Consider the following 24,689-nt stretch of genomic DNA (forward strand, 5'->3'; position numbering starts at 1 on the left):
TGTTTGGCACATTTTTGGGGCACAGCAACATTGTCAGCTGGGCTCAGCTCTCTGACATTTTCTCACGGGAAGCTGTGCTTGTCCCACCTGAGGCGGGAGGTTACGGTGCAAAGCGAATTTTCCACTTACATAAATGATTTATATTTCGAAGGACTTCAGCTAATGCTGCCAAACACCAGCTACGCAAAGCAGTTCCAAAGCTGGAAGACACACAGCAAGTTCATAACAGTAATGGCATCAGATCCAGGCGATCATAACCACTGATCCTGCCATAAAGCACGAAGGGCTCCGAAATCCAAGGCAACTGAAAAACCAAAGGAAAGGTAGTTGATGCTCTGGCTTTGAGACTTGAAATGGCAACACTGAGTAGCTGTAGCAATTGCAGTTGCAACAAGCTCTGTTAGTGGAGAGAATCCCACTCGTTTGACTCCAAAATCAGACTCCAGATACTCATTTACCTACGGCTGTAGCTTCACACCTGCTCTGGTAATTCAGCACCCTGAATTTAGAGCAGCAACAGAGCTCTTTGATTTAGAAGCCATAAATGAATCACATTTAGAGCCCGTAATGTGACATGGGACGGGAATTTTATCGTATCCCTGTCCTCCCATTCTGTTGGTGTGCAACTTGACATCAAATCCACTGTATTCTCACTCCTGTGGTATAACCTGATGGCTCTGATTATTCACTTAGGATTTTATCCAATAATGCCTTTAAAAAAATCACCCTGTATAGGCTTTTCTTGTTTTTCTGTGCTCTCTTGTGGTTGTTTTCCTTCCTATCTCATCACTACCTTTTGCATAAATATATCGCATATGAAAAGCTTTATTGGAGTGAATTTTATTGTCACGACACTTACCATGGGGCTGGGCCAAACCCTGTTAATAGAGGCTTGCGATGACATCCTGTAGGTCTCCTGAATGGCAGGGAAAATATGTATTATTTTCTTCTGTGCACTGTATTCCCCTTGACCCCACGCCACACATCAACTGCTTCCCAGACATCTCATTTTTAGTATTTCATGGCGAGGGGACAGCAGTGTGAAGAGATTAACGTCATAACCATCCATCCATCTGGGGCAAGCACAGTTTTCAAGGTACTGTCAGCTCTGTCCCTGTGCTAGTACACGAACCGTGCCTGGCAGAGCTTGCTGGACCTACGACCAGCTGGCAAGGAGCTGCCTGGCTCCCTGCTGTTACAACATTTGCCCTCCGAAGCCAGCTGACTGCACTGGCTGGGAGTGCACGTGGCCACTGCCAGCTGTGCCCAGGGAGTCGCTGGAAGACTGCAAAGGGCCCAGGCCAAAGCTGCGTTAGCAATTTCTCAGAAATATCAATTATAATTGAAAATTATACCAATTTCACAGGCAGCTGGAGTGCAGCACCTGGGGACACTCCCGGCACCGGCAGGTTTCTCAGTGCAGATGCTGAGAGCTCTGGGCTAAATACGGGGAACTGTCACAGGAGGCTTTGGTGGAGGAGCTGCTCCTGTGGGGAGCATTTTGGGTACCACAACCATAAAACAGTTCTTCCATGTCCTGCACCCTGCCTTGCCTTTCCCCACACCTGCCACCTTCTGTGAGAGCCAGGGGCAAGAGCACTAAACTTTTTCAGTAGCCCCATCCTGATGCGTTCCTGGAGAAGCCTTGGCCATTTCCCTGAATGGAAGCAGTACCACATGAAGAAAAATGGCATAAAGCCCGTACGATAAAGCACGTTGACAGGGTAATGGAGATCACCTAGGCATGCTGCACTGATGGCAGTAATGATACGGAAAGGTTGAGACTACTGGAACAATGAAACCCTATGAAGAGTATTTAATTTATTTCCCTGGAAATCCAGAATTAAACCCCCTAACTAACACACCCACTGCAGATGTATTACATTTAATGTGAACACTCAAATGTAATAAAATATTTGCTGGAATCCATCCTCTCGTGCCAGCAGTTCAACATTCCCTTCTGCATGATGCTTTCTGGTGAGTTCCCTGTAGTTTTGTGTCTCTCTCATCAATATTTTAACCTCCTCTTTAAAAAGTGCCCAGCTTCAGGACTAGCAGACACTTTGTGTATGTTCTCCTTATTGCAAGTTTGTAGCGTGTTAATTTTACACATTACATTAAAAATCTCCTCGGGATTCTTTAAGAGTTCATGCTCTGAAAGGGCTCAGTTGCTCCAGCCATGGCTCAGGGCTCTTTCTGGGAAGCAATTTGGATTCCCTAGAACTGAACGTTATTTCGTAATATACCCTAGATCCTGAAAGAGTGGGGGTGCTTCAGTGAAAACCTCCATCCATGTTTTCCTGATTTGACTTCTCAGCCGTATTTTCTCTCCTTGCAGTAGCACACTGCTGTTTTTATAGAAAAAAAAAATAAAAGACAATTCAAATTTGACTCAAAACCATAAATTTCAGGAGTTTTCTAGAACAGCATCGTGGTTGGACAGATGCCAAGCTGTGCTGTTGGGAGGTAGGAACTTCTGTGTACAAACGGAGCTTCTGAAATGCCACAGAAAAGCTCCCTTGACCCAGGCCCCTCGTGGACTAAATGCCTGAGGTGTCCATGAGCTGTGTAATTTTACTGTTTCAGTAATCAGTGGGTTTCTCATTAGCACCAGACTGAACCAATAGCAGCAGCCTTTGGTGGTGTTGGTATCAGGAGCCTCACCTGATGGGAGTCCCACTGTTGCGGGCACCACCCAAACGTGCTAGAGCCATCCATGGCATCATCAAGGTTGGAAAAGCCCTCCAAGATCATCTGGTCCAACCACCCCCTGCCACCAGTATCACCCCATAAACCACGTCCCTAAGGACCTTTCCCTGCCCTGGCCAAGCACGTGCCCAAAGGGTGCTCTGCAGCAGCACGGCAGAGCTCTCACATGGGACCTGAGCAATTGCTTTCACCACATTTTGTTTGTTTTGCTTCACTGGTTGCGGCATTTTGCCTCCTGAAGATAACTGTGCATTTAACGTGCTTCATTGAAAGGCACAGAAGTTGCATTAGGGAACTCTGCTAGCAGAGCAGAACAGCAGCAGACAAAAATAATGAATCCTTCAATACTTCCCTTGTTCCCATTTACCTCCTCGCAGAGGAATGCTGTTTGTGGTGGCTCCAAAGCATGCATCATTCCTGTGCCTGCAAGCTGCCGGCGGCTGCTAGATGGCAAGGCAGTCTTTAGCCCATGATGTTACTACCCCAAAGCACCACAAATAAGCAGTCCCAAGAGCTGCACACCAGAGCTGCTCATTAACTGGTAGTCCATGAGGTTGCACAGGACGTCTGCGTGGTGGAAGTCCTCCTCTCTTGATCTTTCTCCAGCTCACCCTGCTGAATTCTTAAAACTACTTAGGAGATTTTAAGTGTTGTAGTCCACAAAACCACTCCTGGTATTACTCGGCTTCCAGTCAGTTGCCCTACAATGTATTCGAGAGATGGAAAATCAGTCAGCAGACAGTGGGTGTTATGAGCCCCTGATCTTTCCCTGGTACCTGCATGGACCACGTAGAGCCTAAGGGGAGTAATTCATTGCAAGATGCAGTGAACACCAGCATCTAACATGCTGTTTTTCCACATAACCTTAGCTGAAGCAGACCAGAAGCATCTGGTAGTTGTATCTGAACAGAAGATCACAAGGTAGGGAGCTAAAAGAATCCCCCACAGCTTGTATGATCGGTAGCTCTAAATCAACAGTGAAGCAGATCTCCTGAACACATTTTGCAGGACACATTTTAGCACTCACCTCAGCGTTATCCCATAACACAACAGGAAACAATACAGGAGTGAAATGGTGAGCCACGTCTGGCCCACACCATCACATTACCGAAACTCAGCATGAACAATAAGTCTTCAGCGCAATGGACACTTCATGGGATGATCTTAACCTGAAGCAGGGAGGCACGTAGGTTTTCAAGGTGAAGGTCCCCACTCAACCTGAAGGTGTATCTGCTTGGTGGCTGTCAACCTGACTTTGGCCTTTAAAACCAAGCTGAGGGACGCAGCGGTGGTTAAGTGTGCAAATCCCATCCTCCAGAACAAAGCAGAGACATCTGGCAACACTCAGGATGCTCTAGGAACTAATCAGGTGGCAGCAGTACGATCGAATCTGCCCCGTGGCTGACATGCAGCTTGGAAAAGGGGAGAAAGCTTGGGATCTGCGGTCTGACTGACTTCCAAAGTAAACTACATCAGCAGCTCATATTACATGAAATGTCCCCACAGTCTGAGGTTTTGTGCAGTCCCCAGATACTGAAATTACTCAGTATTTTCAGTACTGATTACACATTTGGGAATATACACAGGGAATAAGACCATTATTGTGTAAGAAACAAAACCCCAACCTTTATTTTTGACAATACATTTCAAGTGCATGCAGAACATATTTACAGTTCTCCTTAAGGCAAACAGAAATTGGGCTCTTATTCCTGAGTTGCTTAGCACCAGTAGAAACAGCAAATAAAACGCTAGGAAATGTTGTCTCTCCCCTTGAAGCAGCAGCTGCCTCCCATGCAAAATGGTTCTGCCTTCAGCTCACATTTCTCGTGATGAGCTATTTTACTAATAATCTCTACTGCTATTTTGAGCAGTCTCTTCAGATTCTGGTCTCCTCACAGCACCATCACGCCAAGATGTACCAAACTTCCCGTGTTTGTTAGTTGTCCTTACAAACTGTTTACTGACTAGACAGCACAGCAGTACGTCTGTCTTTTCTGGCACATCCACCAAGGTCTTCTCCGCAGTTATTTCAGGAGTTCTGTATTCCCCAGACAGAGACAGAAACCTCACATTATCTTCTCATCTCTTTCTCATGTGGGCTAGCTGCTTCTGCAGTAGTAGACTAAAAGAAGTCCAGATTAAAAGAGGCAAAGTTCCCCATAGCCACTGGAGGTTTTTAGGGCTTGATTTCACCAGAGCTAGGGTGTGTGTATGGTGTAAAATGCCCACTGAAGAATTTATGAAGAAAAAGCAAACTAGGTTTGCAATGGAGAAAAAAAGCTCTTAAAGTCTGATTAACATTTGAGCCATGTGCATTACCTCAAGACTTTAGACTTTTGCTACAAGTTAGGATGCTGCAATTCCATGTAAATTATGAAGGGGGCATTTTCAAAGAAGTTTTGACATTCTTTCCAGCCCTTGACTGGCTCTATCAAAACCCACTCATTTCAACAGCCACTTTTCTTCCATGACTTTTAAGAGGACCATGATGATGCATGATCTTAAAAAACGCTTAGTAAGTGAAAAAGCTCCTATTTAACACGAAAGTGTAGCCCAAGCAGAAAGTCAATAGTGCAAAATGGGGGTGACCCAACTGTGCCTTCCTCAGTGACCTCCAGGTTGGAAAAATGTTTTGTTCCAAATTGCATTCACTGCTTTTTATCATGCATTCCTGAACCTACAGTTTTTAATAACTTGTCAAGTACATCAATAATTCAAGGTTTCTGTTACCACTTAGTCTCTCTAGGTGCCTGTCTCCATTAATCAATGCTTACTGTGAATAATTTTTAAACAAACATCACTATTTACAGGTGTTTAAGTTAAACATTCATGGAAAGAAACAGAGCAACGATGCCTTGATTAAATGTCTGGTTTAAATTAGTTATTAAAAAAAGCAACAAACAAACCACCCACCCAAACCACAAGTAATTTGTTAGTTCTTTTTCAGTTATTACCCACATTATAAATTGTCTTCCTTCACAACCGTTTCATTTAGCAGCAACACACCACAAACAGCAGATGGCATTGGGAATAATCCATGTCCAAGCAGTCGATTTGAAAGAGATTACCTTTAACAAAGAGAAGTGACCTCACAAAGAAATTCTGCACCAAAGGTTTGCTAATTTATTTTTCCCACGTCTGAGAGATTATTATGAACTAAGCACCTAGGAAAATACAATAAATGAAGCCAGACAGTAACAGGAGCTCATGAAGCATCTGGCATCCCCCTGTAGGTCATCAGGAATCTGATTCCTTCTTGTAAGGTACCTCTCAGCAGAAGGTTTGAGGGCTCCCCCCCAGGTAAGATGACTTCAGAAGGCTGAAAAAAAGAACGGTTGTTGTTCTGCACCTGGCAACACCTCCACACACCAAGAACAAGACAGCTTGCTGCATGAATAGCTGCAGTGTCATATTTTTATCCTCGTTTTATTTTCTACAATGCCACCTGCGTGCTGCTGTATTTCCAGGATCAGCACTGCTGATTAGCTAACCAGCATGTCCTCTGAGAAGATGCACTTTTTCAATGATTGTTTCTACACTAAGATGCTAGAGAGCTTACAACATTTCAGAATGTCTTAAAAGAGTTTCTCCCTGGAAATCCTTGATCCCCAGTCTGTTATACAAAGAGACTGCACCGTATTGAGATAAAAACACTGTAACTCTTGAAAATGATTGCTTACCAAGTGGCTGCTCACCTAGTGAACTTGGGAAATCTTGTCCTACCACACCAGTTACTTTAAAAAAAATAGGACACTGACACTTGTCTGCTTCTTGCCTCTTGCATAAATCTGTCAGGCCTGGTTGTCAGACAAGACAAAGGAAATAGGCCTCCACTCAGGCTGTGTCTCCACTACTCGCCACACTAGCTGAGGAAACAGAAGCTGATTAGCCTCCACAGGCAGCTCATCAAGGTGAAATATTCCAGAGGAAGTCACACTGATACCTTTTACATTTGGGATGGTTCAACAGCCCTGGAGAGCAGACGCTGCACATCACCGAGATCCTCTGTGTCTCCGCTTGCTGACAGTGCTGACTTGTACTCACGTCTGATTTGAAGAATTGGCCCTACCTGCTCTTTCAAGGATGGCAGAGGATTATCACAGTCTGAATCCTTTCATGCAGAAGGGAGAAGCTGTGGGCAGAAATAATCTTCTGGATAGTTCAGAGATGCTAATCCCAGAGGCACCACTTCCACATGCAGAGGAAAAGACACTGCTCTTTCTTACAGTGGAGATGAAACAGGTTACATCCAGTTTATTTATAAAAGTTTTATACACCTGAAATATCACAAACATTTACAACTTTCCTGCTGTCTTCTGAGTTCTGAAAAGACCAGGTCATACAATTACACTGCTGTCTCCTTTGACTCTGATGTTAGTGGTGGTTTGAAGTTCAGTATCTCTTTATAGGTAATACCTGGAAAACAACAGAAGAAACATAGTGTTGCTGTCTGGTCAGAAAAGGAGCTGCACAGACATGAGGCAAGATGCAACTCCCAGCATGGTCAGGTCCTGATCAAGGTGAAGAAGACTGAGACCTCTTCAGGAAAAAAAGAGAAAGAGTACAAAAAGTAAGGGAATCAGGGATCATTTTACCACCATTTTGCCACTTCAGTTTTGAAGAAGTAGCCCAATACTGAAATCTTGTGGATGCTTTCCAAGGGCTGTGAGCACTGACGTTATATCACCATGGACAATATGGCCAGAAAGTAAACTACCGTGCCTAGGAGCACAGCAGAATTATTAATCAAGTCCACATCTCAGAGCAAAAATACAGATCTCTGAAGGAAGACAAAAACTAGGCTCAGACTTAAATCTCTGCTGAGACAGGCTCTCTCAGGGATTAAAAACATCTAACTGAAAATTAAGGCCAGCAACAGCTGCAGTCCTATAGAGCAAACAGTTGAGGAATCTGTTGCTCTGTCCTATGCACTGTAAGGAACACGTTACAGAAATGGTTTCTTTCCTGCATTGCAGAAGATAGGAAGGAGGACACATGGAGAAAGAGAGGAGAGGATCCATTGTTAGGAGGAAGAGAAGAAAACCTTTGGCGATGGTTTCTGGAGGACTTGATAAAAGGAAACATTGGCTGACCAGCAGTGTTTCTCTATCTTACTTATGCCTGCTTGTTCTGTTTCCTTAAAAGCAGACAAAGCCAGCTGGAAAGGAGAACAATCCCATTTTTGGATGGCCTTTCTATCCATCCATTTTTGAAAACATCACAAAACTAAACTCACGCTTCCACTCATCCAGCGGTAGATCCATGTTATCGAATGTGTCATCGTACTTCTCAGCTTCAATTTCTTCCTCAGGATCGTGAACTGGTTCAAAGTAAGGATGCATCAAAGCCTCAGCTGCTGTGACTCGCTTCTCTGCATCCAGCACCAGCATCTTCTCCAAAAGGCTTACAGCTAGCGAACGGCAAATAACATTGCATTCAAATCATGCCACTAATTCCAGCTTGTACAAAGTAATGTTGTCCTGGGGATGTTTTAAGCATATAGACAGATTTACAAAGCAGAACCATTGGGTGTTCATTCTGTAAGAGTCTTGTAAGGGTATTTCTGAGTTGGGTGGTGCACCTGAAAGGAGGAAAGGACAGCAACATGGGCCAGGACGCTGCAATGACCACTTGCCATGCTATGGATTCATAGAATCACAGAAACATTTTGGTTGGAAAAGACCTTTAAGATCACGAAGTCCAACAATCCACCCAAGAGTACAAGTCCAGCCCCTCCAACCTTCTCTCCCAGACCACGAGCAATTGTTCTTTACATAAGGAGCAGCCAAATGGCCAAAGAGGTGCTAGGAAGAAATTTCTTTACATGGAAAAGGGTAGAGTTTGCTGCAGCTAAGAAGGTCAGCAGATTAGCCATGGTAAGAGCTGCTTTATAATCCTACGGTGTCTGAATATATCATTTTGACTTCTTAAATACAGAAAACTCAATTATCCTAATTTATATGTTAATAAAGCCTGGCTTCATGAGTGTTCGGGTCATTGGGGAATGGATAAAGCTTGGGCAGAGCCACTTCAGAGCTCTTGCTGCCTCAGGTCACGCACGCTTGGTACATTCTTCTAGCTGTTTATATCCACCAAATACAAGCCAGTTCTTCACAGGAATGCACAGATGTTTCTCGGGACGTATTCATTCCATGACTAAAATGTCAGCTTTCCATTTGCCTGCATTTCTATTGTAGATGAAAATGAACTTTCAGAATTATATTTTAAATATAATACACAGAAAAATTTATTACATATATTTAAATCCCCACGGCTCTTGGGAAAGCTGCTCCAGTAAAACCATTAAGCATAGCCTGGACTGGAGCCTAAAGCACAAACTACTTATTTTTTGACTCTTTTGAATCATCTGATTCCTGGCAGGTTCTAAACTTGGCAAAGTTCAGCCACTAGAATCGAAATTATGAATTATGGAAAGCAAGAGGTAGAATAGCACGAGAACCACCACGTAACCTATTGCATGACTGACACTGCTGCTGCCTCCAATGCAAACACAAGAACAACACAAACTGTGCACATCCATACAAAGTGTCTTACCCAAAGGATTCGCATACTTCAAGACGGATGCAAAATCTTTTTTCTGGACTTTTGGGAGGCTTTTGATATAGTTTTTTGCCTTAAAAGAAACATGAATAATTAATTAGAACTTTGCCTCCTTTGCAATGTGCTTAGTAGGTAACTTAATAACGCTTTGGTAGCACATTTACAAATGGAATATTTTTTGTCATAAACCGTGATTATATTCACCTTCTTGTTGAAAGAAACATTTTTAAATCACACCTTAAAATTGTGATTAAGAAATTATATGTAAAGTTTCCATTACCACTGCTCAATATCTAATATATTAATTAGAATAAATATGTATGCATCATTTGAAAGAGCATCATATTCTCTAGAAGTGTATCATTTACAGTAATTCATTAGTATTTAAATTGTACAGTTAGCCTAATGATTAATTTTAGGATCTTTGTAGTAGGAGCTTAAGGATTCTAGAAAGACATCCACACAGGAATAGGAAAGCAGAAGTCAGAGACACCTACAGAACGACTGGGTCCTCTGAATAGTTCATATTTTCAGTGCATTTCCAGTAAAGGAGGTAATGCATCAGTTCAACTGTTTATATGCTCCACACTGCATACTTTGAAGTATTTAAATATACAGATTTTTCAGTGTTTTGATCATTTTCTATTTCCCCTTAATGTCCAGTAGTTATTTAGGGTGTGGAAAGCATTGTAAGGCAGATACCATAGGTAATTTCAGTAGTCAACATGTATTATCTCAGCCAGTTTAAGAACTGAGAATGGTTTAGGTAAAATGAAGACATGAAAAACAAACTGCTAAAGCAGAATACTCACATCTTGACTTTGCAGTTTTTGCACAAAATCCTGAGTTGGTGTACCCATTATTTTCATTATTTCTGTGAGTTGGTCCAGATCTGAATCCCAGAAATAAGGAACAAAGTCTTTCACCATGGGAAAACTTGCAAAAATTGTGTTTCTTTGCTATTGGAGGATAAAACAAAAATAACAATACAACAACTAAACAGAAGATTTACAAAAGATGAGGTTAAAGCTCACCAGTTTTCTTCCAAAAGGCAAAGACATTGAAAGCATCCAGAATAAACTATAAAACTTGGGAACACACAACTGAATCATCTGCAAACTCTTCTAACATCATCAGGCCTCCTCTATATTTTTGGTCAAGAGCAGTTGAAAAGTATTGGAGTATCTGAACAATCAACACACGTATTGTATGCATTGCCCTACTCTACTTACTAAGGTAACTTAGTAAGTAGAGTAGGGCAATAATAAGGGTTACTAAGTTACCTTAGTAACCCAAAACTTAGGTAACACTGGGTGGTATGGTAAACAAAACAAAAATCAGAGGAAAACAGTCTTTGTTAGTGCTTTTCTACATTGAGCAAGTTCAAGAGGGAAAAAAATAATTCCCTTCCTCATCATTTCCTACTTGCTTAGCTTGATTCCACATGCTGATATTTTGATGATCAGTAATTGGGATAAGGCATCAGTATGCTCGCTGTCTTCTGTGTCCTAAACCAGCACAGGACAAATCAGCAACAACACCAGCTGTTTTAAAGAAGAAACATCATATTTAGAGGCTAATGGAGTAGAGACCAGCTTTGTACCTCATCTGCTAGTCCAATGAGAGTAGCAGGTGAGATGCTAGAAGCTAGGTCAGTGCTCAAAGTATGTGCAGATTCCACCAACCCCTGAAGAAAAAAGCAAATGGCAGGTCATGCTGATGCAATAAATAAATCAATAAATAAAAATCACACACCACCATACCAAATTAGGAGGATAACCTATTCAGAATACTAAACCAAAAATCATTTTTTTTTTTAATATTCATCTACCCACAGCTGAACTGAAAGCTGTATTTCCCTGACAACAGCTCATACTGATCCATATGCCTGAAGGTCACCATTATAACTATGCTAGGGTAATTTTATTCATAACACAGGACACATAATTTCATCCAACAGTTCTGAAATACCCACAATCCAATGTAACTAAAATATGAGTTTTTCCACTCTTACATTTACAGGACAACTTGAAAATTATGACTCATTTCCTTATTTACGTACCAGAATGCCGAAGGTTAGCATTAGTTGAGAAATGCTCCGTGTAAGCCAGCTGCTGTTCTATGGCATGCATTTTACTATTTTCTTGTTAAGACCTAATGCATACTTAAAGCTTTTACAGCTGAAATAATTCCATCCATTCTACTCTTCCATAGTTCCTTTTTTTTTTTTTATGAATGCAGTCTTCCTTTTTATGTTTTACCTCACAAAACAAGAATAATACAATCCATGTAACAAAGCCCTAACCATACACACAATACTGAAGTATATGCATAAACCAAATTAAACGACTGTAATTCTGTGATTCTATAATCAAGTATTTGCAGATAAGCAGTTTATTGACTGGAACACCACAAGGTTCCAAGCAGTGAAAAATGATTAGGCTGAACTGTCAAAGAAACAAAACTGTTAAACAAAACAATTAAAAATTCTTGCTGTATTCTATTAATATTGTCTTCCATGGTCTGTCACAGCCACTATTGCCAACGAAGTGTCACCTAAGGTTGAAGTAGGGCTGAATCTCAATTATTTTCTTAATTCCACAGCAATGAAATGATACAACCAAATTTTCTGTAAATCTAAAATATTTTACTAGGTATTACTTACATAACATGTTTTGATAAAAGTCTCAAAAAGCATGAAATGGACTAGCATGTGCACATAAGTCCATATACACCAGAACTTTATCTGTGTGTTCTGCAGGTGTGGAAACTATTACTAAAAAAACATAAATAAATCAATATTTACCTTTTCTATTATCACTGAACCTTTTACCTGATGATCTCTTTCTCTCTATTGAAAATGTTCAGTAATGAGTTTTAATTTGCTGATGTGCAAAATTCATGCAAATACCAAATAACTAATTAAATAGCAAGATGCTATCCAATATAATATTATTTTCAATTTATGCTCATCGGTTTTTCAACAGACCTACTGTATCACATGAATGCCTCTCATCATTTTCTTACATTGGTGTCATAAATTCACTGAGGAAGGATACGATCGTTTCCCTTGAACAGAGGCCTCCCTGTTATCATTTCAGCCATTATACAGCCCACAGACCAGATGTCAACTGCAAAAAAAAATCAACAGTGGCATTAAGTTACTGAATATTTGTCCATCTAAATGTAGATAAAGTTTAATTTAAAATATATTTTCAAGAAGTGTAATGTTTATCTTTACAGCCTGGTACAATATAAATGAGTGCCTTGCAGAGTATGATAAACAGTACAGGGAAAACTACCAGGCTTTCTGATTAGCAAACAGAAGATAATCTGGTATTAGGCAGAATCAGTTTCTCACTAACAAGCACATGCATGTGGTAAGTATTTTTTGCATGCTTTCAAAAACTTCTATCCCAGCATTAAATTGCCCCCTTTTGCCATTTCCCCGGCTGTTCGAGTTGTAATCAGCACATCTTTGCAGAAAGATTAGTCAGTACAGAGCACAAGTTTGTGCAGCAGGCTTGTTTCCAACCATGTTGGAACTTTCTGTGAGTCTTAGAAAATATACAAAACCAGACAAACAAACAAAAAAAACCAAAATCCTACAAACCAAACCAAAACCATAACCCCAAATGATTGTCTGCAATTTATCTACAAGGAAGATTTTCGTAATTAAATTGTAATGTCCACCTCCAATTTCTCACTCACTTCAGAACCACGGCCTTGCCTGATTCACTGAATGCGTCAGCTCTATTAAAACTTTTCCAAAGAGATACTGACCTGTTTGCGTGTAATGCATCCAGTTAAGTATGACCTCCGGGGCTCTGTACCACCTTGTGACCACGTAACCTGTCATCTCACTGTCTGTATGCCTGGCCAATCCAAAATCCAGAATCTGTAGTGAAGCACAAAGAACATCCAAGATGAGCCAGTTATCTATTTCATACAAATTTTAAAAATGCAGAAAATAAAGGACTTGGAGCTTCCTGCAGAGATTGGGTTATTTTTGCATCTTTTTCTCCTTGAAGTGTCTTGTTCTCATTTTAAGAATCAAGACAGAAGGAGCAAGGAGCTTTACATTTTTTCCGTTAGATACTTCCATAGCAATACTTAAAGCTGTAAAACCAGTAAAGAAAAAAATAATTTCTTCAATTCATGAATCAGAAGATACTGGTCACATTCACTCCTAGCTGTGGAATAGCTATTGTGTCTTCTTGGAGCTAAAAGAAAAGTACCCATCAACTATTCTGATATCCCAAGTAGCACAATTATTGAAAAGTGTGTTCCAATAATAATCTGAAGTAAGGAGGCATCATTATCTTTATCTTACGAGTAACTCCTACAAGGGAAAGCTTTCTCTAGGTTACGTTGAAAGTCTGGATAAAGTGCAGGGAGTGACCATTATTTAGTCCCACTGAGTTCCAATCTACTGCTTCAACTACAGAACAACCCTCTGTAAGAAATAAATGCAAGGCTAGTACAATTTTTTAAAGGATTACGTACAATTTAGCTTGTTTCTGAGACTCTCTGATATTTACCTCTAGATATAGCAATGTAAACGGCAGCAAGATTACAAATAAATGTCACAGATTTTTGTCAACCTCTATAAAAGTGGCTAACACAAAGGCCCACCTGTGTGGACCACCAAAAGATGGTGCCAAAAGACGTGGCCAGCACTGAGCAGCACTCCTGGAATGAGTCAGTTCACATCTTATCAGCAAGTTCATGCTACTGACAAGAAGCAGGGTGTCTTGAGTGAGAAAAGTCTACTCAAAATGAATCATCCTATGCAGATACTTAGATAGGCAGTTCTGCATGAAGGGCCATTTGTTTCCATGTGTAGCAGGCTCCATATATATATTGACACATCAGAAGTTTTTACTAGGAGCACCTGTGCGTTACTCTGGCAGAGTGATGTGTTTGTAATGCTCTCACTGTAATTAAACATCTTAAAATATTTCACTTTTCAGCATGGCAGTTTCATCGTTCCCTGGTGCTAACAGAAAGGAAAATTGTATTTTCATTCACAGATCAGGAGCATAAAAGGTCATGGCTTATCTTTATTGCCACACTCGAAGCATCATTTCCATAACTTCCCCATAACCACTGACAACATACCTAGCAATTTAAACAAAAAAAAAGGAACAAGATGCGAAGGGAGAGATTTTTATTCTTGCCAATAAAATATAGTTGATTACAGCCAAAATTCCCCCTCAAAACTTTGGCTACTGAAGACTTACTGTTCTCAAAATATTTGCAATTGCAACGTACACACCTTCATGTACAGCCTACACATACAACACACACTGCATCTTCCCAGTAGCACTGGGAGGGAGGGAGAGGGGTGGAAGCAAACAAAGCCTCATGTAGCAGGTCAAAAGGCTAGTCTGGCACAGCTTTTTAGGCCTTTTTCAAACTAAGACTTGGAACATTTAGAGCTCGAGACAGCTAAGACAGAATTTGGGTCTGTATTTTTATCCAGGCAGAAAATGGAAGCAAGGATTTTTGTGCCTTATGCATTAACTTTTGGATTTCTTTTCATTAAATATGTATTAGGCTCATTAATAAATGTATCTTGCTAGAACTTATTATCAGCATGCTACCATTTAACAACAATTTTCACACAAAAAAAGTGTTATTCTCATGCTCTGTGTGATCTCCAGGTTTTCAGCTAGAACTTCTAGAGAGATTTTCAAAGCAAGTTTAAACCCCCTTTTATAATGCAGGAGTTACGAAAGACAGAGCAAATACCCCATGGCTCCTCAAGAGTAAGTTCCCCTTCTACTCAGCAACCTTCATTTTCCAAACTTGCCTTCAGTAACCATACCAAAAATAATTTGTAACTTAAAGACTACAAAAAGGGCAGTGATTTCCCCTAAGGCACCCTCCACTGTCACTGTTCTGAGTCCTGTGTGGCAGGTGAGAGAATCTGACAAGGGGAACTCTGAAAAATAAAGCTGATTATTTATTAACTAATTATGGATTCAAGGAACTGTCCCAACTTGCCTGCAGCCACACAGCTGCTGGAGCTGATGCAGGGAAAGCTGCAGGGCTCACAGACACAGGGGAAAAAGGGTCAGATAACCCTGGCAGGACGGTTTTGTGCTAGTGTAAACTGGCTTTCAGGTGTGCTCACAGGACGAGGTCACTCCTATGGCTTACACCTGGAATGCTCACACCCAAAGACAGATCAACTGTTTCAGTGTAAGAGAGATCACAGTGAAATCCCTGCCCTGGTATTTTTATGCACACTTCTCAACGTTTTATAGTTTGCTTTCTGTTTATAGGTTGGAGTTGCCTTTTGACGACCAGTATTTCCTAGCTACAAATGAGCACATTTCCTCTGTCTACGACACCAGAAACTACCATGGAACCAGGGACTGCGTAATTTTGCCCTGAGAGTCAGGAAACAAAAACTAAAGCTTAATGCTACATCTTCTCCTTGCCATTTTACTAAATCACGTCCTGGTATAGAACTATTTGCCTCAGTTTATCTAAAAGCTTACAAATGTCCAAAGTAACAGAAAAATAAGTTGTATTAAGTGAGGAAATACAGTGATCGTGAAAGAATGTCTTGGACCTGGATTGCATCTCAGAATCTGATTGTACAGATGGGGAGCAGTGAGGGAACAACTGGTTTTTCTAGATTTTTTTTACTACACTGGGACTCACTTGCAGTTTGCCCATGCACAAGCCAGAAAGACAATGTCTTTTTGTCTGAAATATGGAAATTCTGAAAAGACAGGACCCGGAACATTCAGGTCTGTTCTCCTCAGTCTCTAAAGACCAAGCAATTACATTACAACAGCTGCTTGCAAGTATATAATTTGTATGTTAGATGCTAAAAATAAAAAACGTTTATGCACTCGTGCATCAACTTCTATTTTATTTAATAAAGGGAGTGCTTCACAAGTTCTGATCTTCCTCTGTATTTCCCATTTGCAGAGTTAGGACTTTTTGTATTTATTCAGAGCTGGAATTCTCACATAACAGAGCTACTCCCAGAAAGTTTTGATATTTTTAGGGCGAAAGCCTTGGCCATAAGACCTAAGTGTACTTACATATCAGGACACAAAAGCCCCCATTTGAATTTCCTGTTGTTTTATGAGGATGTAGATGCCAGTCATGATTCAAGCACAGGACAGAAGACATAGCTTGATTTCGTAATTAACTGAAAAGCCCTGTTTAGACTTTCCGATTAGCCCTTAGCTAGAGCTGAGAGAAGATAGGTGGCAAAAAAAATCCAGAAAATTAATAATGATATTTTAAATACAAGAACTGAATTAACAGGACTGAAAGCAGTCTGAGGCCCCTATCTCCACACTTGAGAGAATAAACTATAATCGTAAAATGAGCAGTGTTGAGCACTACATAGATCATTATCATACTTGATAATGAACATTTTGCTTTTTTTCCAACAAACTCATTCTACACAGCTAAATAGATGCAATTTTGCTAGGTCAGGGCACGCTGCATAATTAATTCTGAAGTACAAATAACCTTTCTAATAGACTTTGGAAGATTTCCAACACAGATGAGAACCTGAGTAATAAAACCAGAACAGTCCAGGTTCAGTATTTTAGTTCAATGATTTAGAAGGAAGCTTGAGGTGACAAACGTCCAGAAGAATTATTAGTCAGATGGAATTTTCTGAGAACATTTCCAAGGAAGATTTAGCAGGAGTGGCAGGACAGGCACCTTCCACAATGGGTGCTACAGTCCCAGTCTCCAGGAGAGCATGCCAGCTTTCCATACTGGGAATGAATGGGTGGGGGCATGCACCATCCTTCCACCAGCTCTGGATGGAAGCCCAGGCAGGTGGAAGCCAAAGGGAGGCATGGTCTATGCCAACACTTGCCCCACTCCAGATAAGCAGCAACCAGGTAATAGAAGAAATGCCATAAAGTGCACCTGTCTTGCAGTGTACCAGCAAAAAAGTTAATAGCTGAACTACAGGAAGATGAATGAGTAACTGTCTCCCTTCAATGATTTTTTTTTTCTTAGTACTTCAATTAAGAGCAAAAATCAAAACTGGTGTATTCCTTCTATGAAATACACTGTAGTATACATGCAATTGATTCTGTCAGTTTTAACAGTGCAGAAGGAATCACATTCTAAGAAATGCAATGTTCTTGTTCAAAGCGAGCACTATTTGACTCCTCCTATGCCTCTCTGAAGTGATTAGCTGCAACGTGTCATAAAAATAGTTCTCCATCACAGCTCTTATAAGGCTGTAACCATGACATGATTCTTTCTCGACAAGGCTGACTACTACAGCTACACCCACGCACTTGCATGTGCCCACAGCTACTGTGTGGACTGCCACATAAACGCCAAACCAGAAGAAGTTCAGTTTCAGTTCTCACACTGCTTGTCACCCGGCTGGAAGGACTGAAGCCACCAATCCCTCGAACCACACCACGAATAAAGCCTGTGGCACTGACTTCCTTACCAGCAATCTTCTGTACATCCTGGCATCATTTCTTAGCTCTTCCCTGTTAACTCTGTGTACTAATTTCTCAGGGCATCCTACCTGGACTCCAAGTTTTCAGCTCTGACATCCTGCACAACATTTCTGATTTGTGGTACAGCCACTCCTTGTGCTTGGCTCTGTAAGGATCTCAGAAACTGATCACCAGCTCTGCCAGTTGTATGAAACATACACTGACTTCAGGCAAGGACATACAAATGGAGGCTAATAGTTTCTTAGTGTTCAGGGCTTTATTTCTCAAATAATTATTCTTGTGGCAACTGACGTCAGACAAATGGGAAAATATTTACAAAGATCAGTCTCCAGTCACTTTTGTTTACCGCTGTCCATCTGATCTCTGTCTCTTCCCTTCTCCATGACTCCTCTGAGCTTGTGGACAGAAATCCTTACCTGCCACTGAAACTGGCTAGCACTTCTACAGCTGTTGCCCTCAGTGTATTCTGGGGTGTTTTTCTGATACATTTGGCTACTTTTTTCAAATAAACATATCCTACCTTCAATTCACAGTCTTCATTTACTGCCAGGTTTCCGGGCTTTAGATCCTGTAATCATATTTAAAACAGATGTTATTTATTTCTTTTACAGCAAATAGAATAAAGCACACTTTAAAAGTATTTATATCATTTAGGCTAAGTGGCTTTCCTACAATTATTTAGAACAGCAACATGAAAAACAATCTCTTAAATCTAAATTAGAAAACTAAATGTAATAAATAACAGAAGCAAACACACAAACCTGAATATGAATAAGATTTTTTCCCTTGTGTTCTCCCCCCAGACAAATCAGCTTTTTTTTCTTTTTTTTTTTTTTGTTTAGTAGTTAGAAACCGGGAAAACACTTGTCAGTGAAAAAACTCATTCATCTTAACGTGCATCAGGTTCGGACATAAATTTGCTGCATTTAATAATGACACCAGAAAGTTAAGGATTCATGTATACAGAGATGAAGTAAAATAAATTTCCTCCACTATCTCTGGATTATACACATTGAATATGAAAGTATACTTTAAAAGACTCCACACATACCCTGCTATACCTAGGACAAGTACTGATGGAATCAAACAGGATTCTACGTAAGAGCCTGTAGTGTCTTCTGTGAGAAAATGGATTTCCTAGCAAAAAATGTGCATTGAATGGTGACTACAACATTGAAAAAAAAATGCCTTATGCCTCTTTAACTACTGGAGAGGCTTCTAATGATGTACAAAAAGTGTATTTCTAAGTTTAGCAACAAAAGGGCAATGTCTCAATGACTAAGAAGTTATTACAATATCAGTGACATATATGCACAGTTATAAACAGAAAAAATCAGAAATAATTTCTCCCTCAGCTTTTGCAAACATTTAGTCCCACGTTAGGACAAGACCAGAGAATCATAGAGTGGCTTGGGTTGGAAGGGACCATAAAGATCACCTAGTTCCACCCCCCCGAACAAGATCTAATCTAAACAAGACTTTCAGAGGAATCTTCTCTCTGAACTTTTTAAGTCATCCAGCTGTTTTGTACAAATCCTTTAAGGTCAGAGGGGTTTTGGAGAGAAACAAAGGCACAAAGAGCTGCAATGGAACTGAGAACTTCAAGTATCATCCAGAGAGAGCTTGGAAAATTTTTAAGCAACTGTAAAGTTAGTTCATGATCACAGCCACTACAGAAATGAAAATATCAATTTATTGCTTTATTCTGGCAATTTGCACTGCTTCCATGTCCAGCCTAAGGTGCCCAACTTGTGCTGATGTAGCCACACCACCTTTTGTTTCTATTGAACAAGAAACCTAAGTCACAATCAAACTTAAACACTATAAATTTAAGTTCAGGCAGACTTAAGACTGTGCCTATACACAAACTGCAGTCACATTGTCAGAACATAAACATATTTCATATTGTTTCCACTTACCCTGTGAATTATGCCTGAGGAGTGAATATACTGTAAAAAAAAAAATAATAATTTTTTAGTTAATTAGGTTCTGACCTTAAGAAGTTGCCTGGGGAGTGGGGAGAGTACTTTTTCATAATACTAAAGTAATCTGAAATTATAAAAAATTTACTTCCTTTCACAGATTTTTTAGCTGCAGTATTCATGTAATTAAAACAGCATTTTAATTTTTGTAATGTAAGTTTTGGTATTGCAGAATCACAGAAGGGACGAAGGACGTCTGTAGATCATCAAGTCCAACCCCCTGCCAAGCAGGATCACCCTGAGCACCTCGCATAGGATGGCATCCAGGTGGGTTCTGAATGGCTCCAGAGAAGGAGACTCCACAGCCTCTCTGTGCAGCCTGTGCCAGTGCTGTCACCCTCACAGTAAGGAAGTGTCCCCTCATATTGAACCAGAACCTCCTGTGCTTCCATTTGTACCCATTGCCTCTCGTCCTGATGGTGGGCACAACTGAAAAGAGACTGGCTCCATCCTCTTGACTCCTTCCCCCCAGATATTAATACATATTAATGAGGTCTCCCCTCAGTCTTCTCTTTTCCGGGCTAAATAGGCCCATTTCTCTCAGCCTGTCCTGTTATAACAGGTGCTCCAGGCCTCTAATCATCTTTGTAGCCCTCCTCTGGACTTGCTCCAGGAGCTCCATGGCCCCCTTGTACTGGGGAGCCCAAAACTGGACACAATACTCCAGGGGAGGCCTCACCAGGGCTGAGTAGATCACGAGGGGGAGGATCACCTCCCTTGACCTGCTGGCAACAATCTTCTGAATGCACCCCAGGATCCCATTGGCCTTCTTGGCCACAGGGGCTCATTTCTGGCTCATGGTCAGCCTGCTGTCCACCAGGACTCCCAGGTCCCTCTCTGCAGAGCTGCTGTCCAGCAGTCAGCCCCCAGTCTGTACTGGTGCTTGGGGTTATTCCTCCCCTGGTGCAGGACCCAGAAGGCTATCACATGGGTTAAGCATGATTTCCCCTTTGTGAAGCCATGCTGACTACTCCTGATCACCTTCTTATCCTCCACATGCTTGGAGATGACTCCAGGATGAGCTGTTCCATCACCTTTCCAGGGATGGAGGGGAGGCTGACTGGCCTGTAGCTGCTGGGGTCCTCCTACTTGCCCTTTTTGAAGACTGGCGTGACACTGCCTTTCTTCCAGTCCTCAGGCACCTCTCCTGTTCTCCACAACCTTTCAAAGATGATGGAGAGTGGCCTGACAATAACATAGGCCAACTCCTTCAGCACCCATGGGTGCATTCCATCGGGGCCCATGGATTTGTGGACATCAGGATTGCTTAAATGATCTCTGACCTGATCCTCTTTGACCAAGGGAAAGTCCTCCTTTCTCTGGACTTCCCCTCCTGTCTCCAGGGTCTGAGATTTCCAAGGGCTGATCTTAGCAGTGAAGACTGAAGCAAAAAAGGCATTCATTCGCTGTGTTTCACCTTGTGGTACCTTCACTAGGTACCAGTGAGAAGAGTCTAGCTCTGTCTCCTTTACCTCCCCCCACCAGATATGTAAGAACATTGGTAAGAGGTGCTCCAAGCCTTGTCTTCTCCAGGCAGCCCAAACTTTTTCCCAAACAGAGGAAAGAATCCCTTCCCTTTACCTACAAATGACAACGGTACCCATACAGCTAAGACTGCGACAAGGGCACAAAGCTAACTGCCCTGCCCAAGTCTTTTCTGAAAAGCTTTCTGTCCCCTGGCTGCCCGAAATCCTAGATTCAGCACTTTACATTTGCAGTATAGGGTAGATCAGTTTCTTCTGCCTGTTCCTTGCAGAACAGGCAAGCCTTAACATCACCCCTTGGAACTGCCAAAGTGCTTCACAGGATTTCCTGGGGCGACCACAAAGGGCTGAGAGCACGGAACTGTTCCCCAGAGCACAGGCTGTAAAACCACTGCAGCAAATGAAGAACTGCAAAACCCTATTTCTGTCATGGATGGGCATGAAGTGCATCAGGATGGGAGGAAGCAGATGCAAAAAGAGGAAGTTTGTCAGCTGTACAGAGAGAATACAATTATATATATATAAAGAAATCAATCTGTAAGTAGTTAGGCTCCCAACAAATGGATAAAACACTGGCATCTTCTGACAATAGCCATCTTTATCAAAGCTATCACAATAACTACTTACATCCTAAATCATCTCAATGTCTTTGTACGGAAGCCTCCTGATTTTCCAGAGCAGATGCTAATAATGTTCTACAGGCTATTTTTGCTGGTATGACTGTACACAGTAAGGCAATAACCAGCAGACCCAGAAAATTCTGCACATGAGAACGTACCGTGTAGAAACAGGAATTAGGACTGCACCATTTTGAGTTTTTGTTAAAGTTCTGGAGCAATAGCATGGTTTTGTTGGTGTTCTCACCCCACTGAAGGTTTTATGAGTGGTCACAGCACCAGAAGTCATGTTAACACTTTGGGGAGAACCCATATATTTTCCAAACACTTCTCTTTATACAAGACTACTGAGATTATGTGAAATAGGGCTTTTTGTAAGTGTTAGCTTTTTGAAAACTGGCATTAAGCTGCAATGTTTCTTTAGGAGTATTTTTAACTGAATTTTATTATCTGCTGGTAGGTAACAGCACTGGAACTATGTTAGTCTTAGCTCAGAAAATTTTCCATTTCTGTTTAACAGCCTTCTGAAACGGGATCCTATTCTTGCTGATTTTTCTTATTGTTATCCATTTGTTGCCAGATTATTCACTGCTCGTGCCGTAAAAGCACTTGGACCATAGCAGACACACCCTTCACAGTGTTATTACCATTCTACCTGAACAATATTTGATTCGAGAATCCAGTTTAGCATGTGCAAAGTGCCCTGGAACACAGGAGCTTTGTGCATAATCCTAAAGACAATTTTTGGTAGCATTCATAAATCCTCGATAGCTAGGAAGCGATCCAACAGTTGTCAAAATTCTAAGCATTCTTGTCTTCATATGTAATATCTACAGAAAATAAAAATCTAATCAAAAGGGAATTAGAAAAGACTCAGGAAGAAGTATTCTAGGCAGCATGCAAAATGAAACTGAGGAGTGACTTGGCAGGGAAAGAAAAACCGAAGAGGAAATGGGTGAGGGGGGAGAAAGGAAAATGTTGAAGCTGGAAGAACACAAAACTAAAGACAGCAAATAGGCATGACAAAAGGAGAGAACTAGAGGAGGTAACTATTATCATGAATATGGCAAAAGAAGCTTGAAAAGGTGTTTGTGCAGCCCAAGAGCTGTCCTTTCATTCTCAAACAGTGTGCAAATAAAGAAACACGACTGCCACCCACACCCTCAGACCTCTAAGAACACGAACCCAACTGGCATTCCAGCAGAAAAGGGACCCAAGATTGCAAGAGCTGAAAACTCCAGTCCCATTCCACCTACGCAAGGACATTTATTTTCAGCTTGCCTTCTGCATTCTTTAACAATACGAAGCTTTTCTGTCAAACAAAAAAAATGACAAAAGCCCTTCCAAGTTGCAAGCGTATCCAAGTGCTTCACAGAAAGGACAAATGCATATTGAAGTTAACAGCTCTATCACCACCACCCCCTGCCAAAAGAGAGTCCATCAAAGAAAAAATGTGCAGAAAAACAATACACATTATGAAACGAGAGGCTAAGCTTGGGTGGGATGTTGAAATAGTTTCACAACAAAGATCTATAGAATTGCATATTCCTCCTTCCCAGGTGTTGCAAGTATTTTCCTCTACAATGCCTCAGCCGAGCAGCGAGTACATGCTTTGTGTCCACCCGCCTCCAAAGCAAGCGACCAAAGTAAACACAGATGGGCTGTCTTTGATTCAGAAACATTAGACCTGAAAAAGATTTACATGCAAAATATTGTCAGACCCTTTCTTAGACAGCCAACTAACTGATATTGTTAAAAGAAGCATTAGAAGTCAAGTTACTGACCCATTTTCTTTTTCTAATGTATACTAGCAGTACTGAGCAGTACTGTTTTCCGCTTAACCCACTTCCTAGCATAGGCCATGCTGCAAGAATCTCTCTGAAGTAAAAAGCCCTGGAGCATTCTTACCAGATAATTTCTTAAAGATATTTCCAACTAGGTGTATTACTGGGGCTGGATGAATTGGTGCAAGAAGAAACCAAATGGAACAGATGTAGACCGTTCTCAAATGTTTGCTTTGCAATATGGAATGACAAAACCTAAGAGTTTAGCAGTTGTGCTCTTAAAAAATTTGAGATAGGGATTGGAAAGGACACAAAATATTCAGGTGAACCACTGCTAACAGAAGATGTAATACAGCTACTGAGACCAGGCTGCTGCAGGTTCAAAGCTTGGATCAGAGGTGAATTTGCCAATTTCTCTAAACCTGGCTTTAGTTTGTGTTTGTAGAATGGAATTACAACATTTAAATGCCAAATGGTCAGATAAAGAAGGTAATTGCTTAGTATACATAAAAGGCTGTATCAGTGAAAATCTACCGAATGAAGAACATAAAACTGTAGGTAAGGTGAAGGAGAAATGACTGACACAGGAGTCAAGAACTAAATGTATTTACTAAGTATTCTGATGAGAATAAAACAATTTACTTGTCCTTCTTTATCTGTTCAGCACAGAGATACAAAGGAATTTTGTGTACACTGTTCCTGATGTTCTTGCTCAGGAACAGCATGCTGTCCTGCAGTATTATTTATTTAAATGGCGTTTGGCAATACCAACACAGATCTGGACACATCAGCATCCTGGCTGATGTGACACACTTTCCTGCATCAAAACCATTGCTGGATTTCCACTGTGCAAGCACATCCCTATTGAGCACAACTCCCCTTCCATCATGCTGACTCCACTTAGCTTTGTACACGTGCAGAGGAAAGTCTGCCCCTATCTCGTGTGTTGCAGGACCATAAAACAAAAACTGTATTGTGCAAGGAACAATCAAAAGATGTGATTGACAGATTGATAGATTGATAGACAGAGCCATTATATGGCCTTGTCTCCAGAACTGCAAAGGGAATTAAATGGCTGTCACTG

General features: G+C 41.1%; 1 protein-coding gene across 1 annotated transcript in view; it reads right to left on the bottom strand.

Moving 5' to 3' along the window:
• Window positions 1-4,307: 4,307 nt before the first annotated feature.
• The window catches only part of MAPK12 (mitogen-activated protein kinase 12), a 34,912-nt gene continuing 14,530 nt past the window's right edge, over window positions 4,308-24,689 (bottom strand). The window contains exons 5-12 of the mRNA XM_038181914.2: window positions 19,658-19,687; window positions 18,259-18,306; window positions 13,054-13,168; window positions 12,330-12,401; window positions 10,083-10,162; window positions 9,265-9,343; window positions 7,946-8,119; window positions 4,308-7,125 (exon numbers count right to left, since the gene is read on the bottom strand). Of these exons, the coding sequence (XP_038037842.1) occupies window positions 7,055-7,125; window positions 7,946-8,119; window positions 9,265-9,343; window positions 10,083-10,162; window positions 12,330-12,401; window positions 13,054-13,168; window positions 18,259-18,306; window positions 19,658-19,687 (669 nt within the window). The 3' untranslated portion in view covers window positions 4,308-7,054. The remainder of the gene's footprint in view (window positions 7,126-7,945; window positions 8,120-9,264; window positions 9,344-10,082; window positions 10,163-12,329; window positions 12,402-13,053; window positions 13,169-18,258; window positions 18,307-19,657; window positions 19,688-24,689) is intronic.

The sequence above is a fragment of the Anas platyrhynchos genome, chromosome 1 (genome assembly GCF_047663525.1).
Source record: "Anas platyrhynchos isolate ZD024472 breed Pekin duck chromosome 1, IASCAAS_PekinDuck_T2T, whole genome shotgun sequence".
Lineage (NCBI taxonomy): Eukaryota > Metazoa > Chordata > Aves > Anseriformes > Anatidae > Anas > Anas platyrhynchos.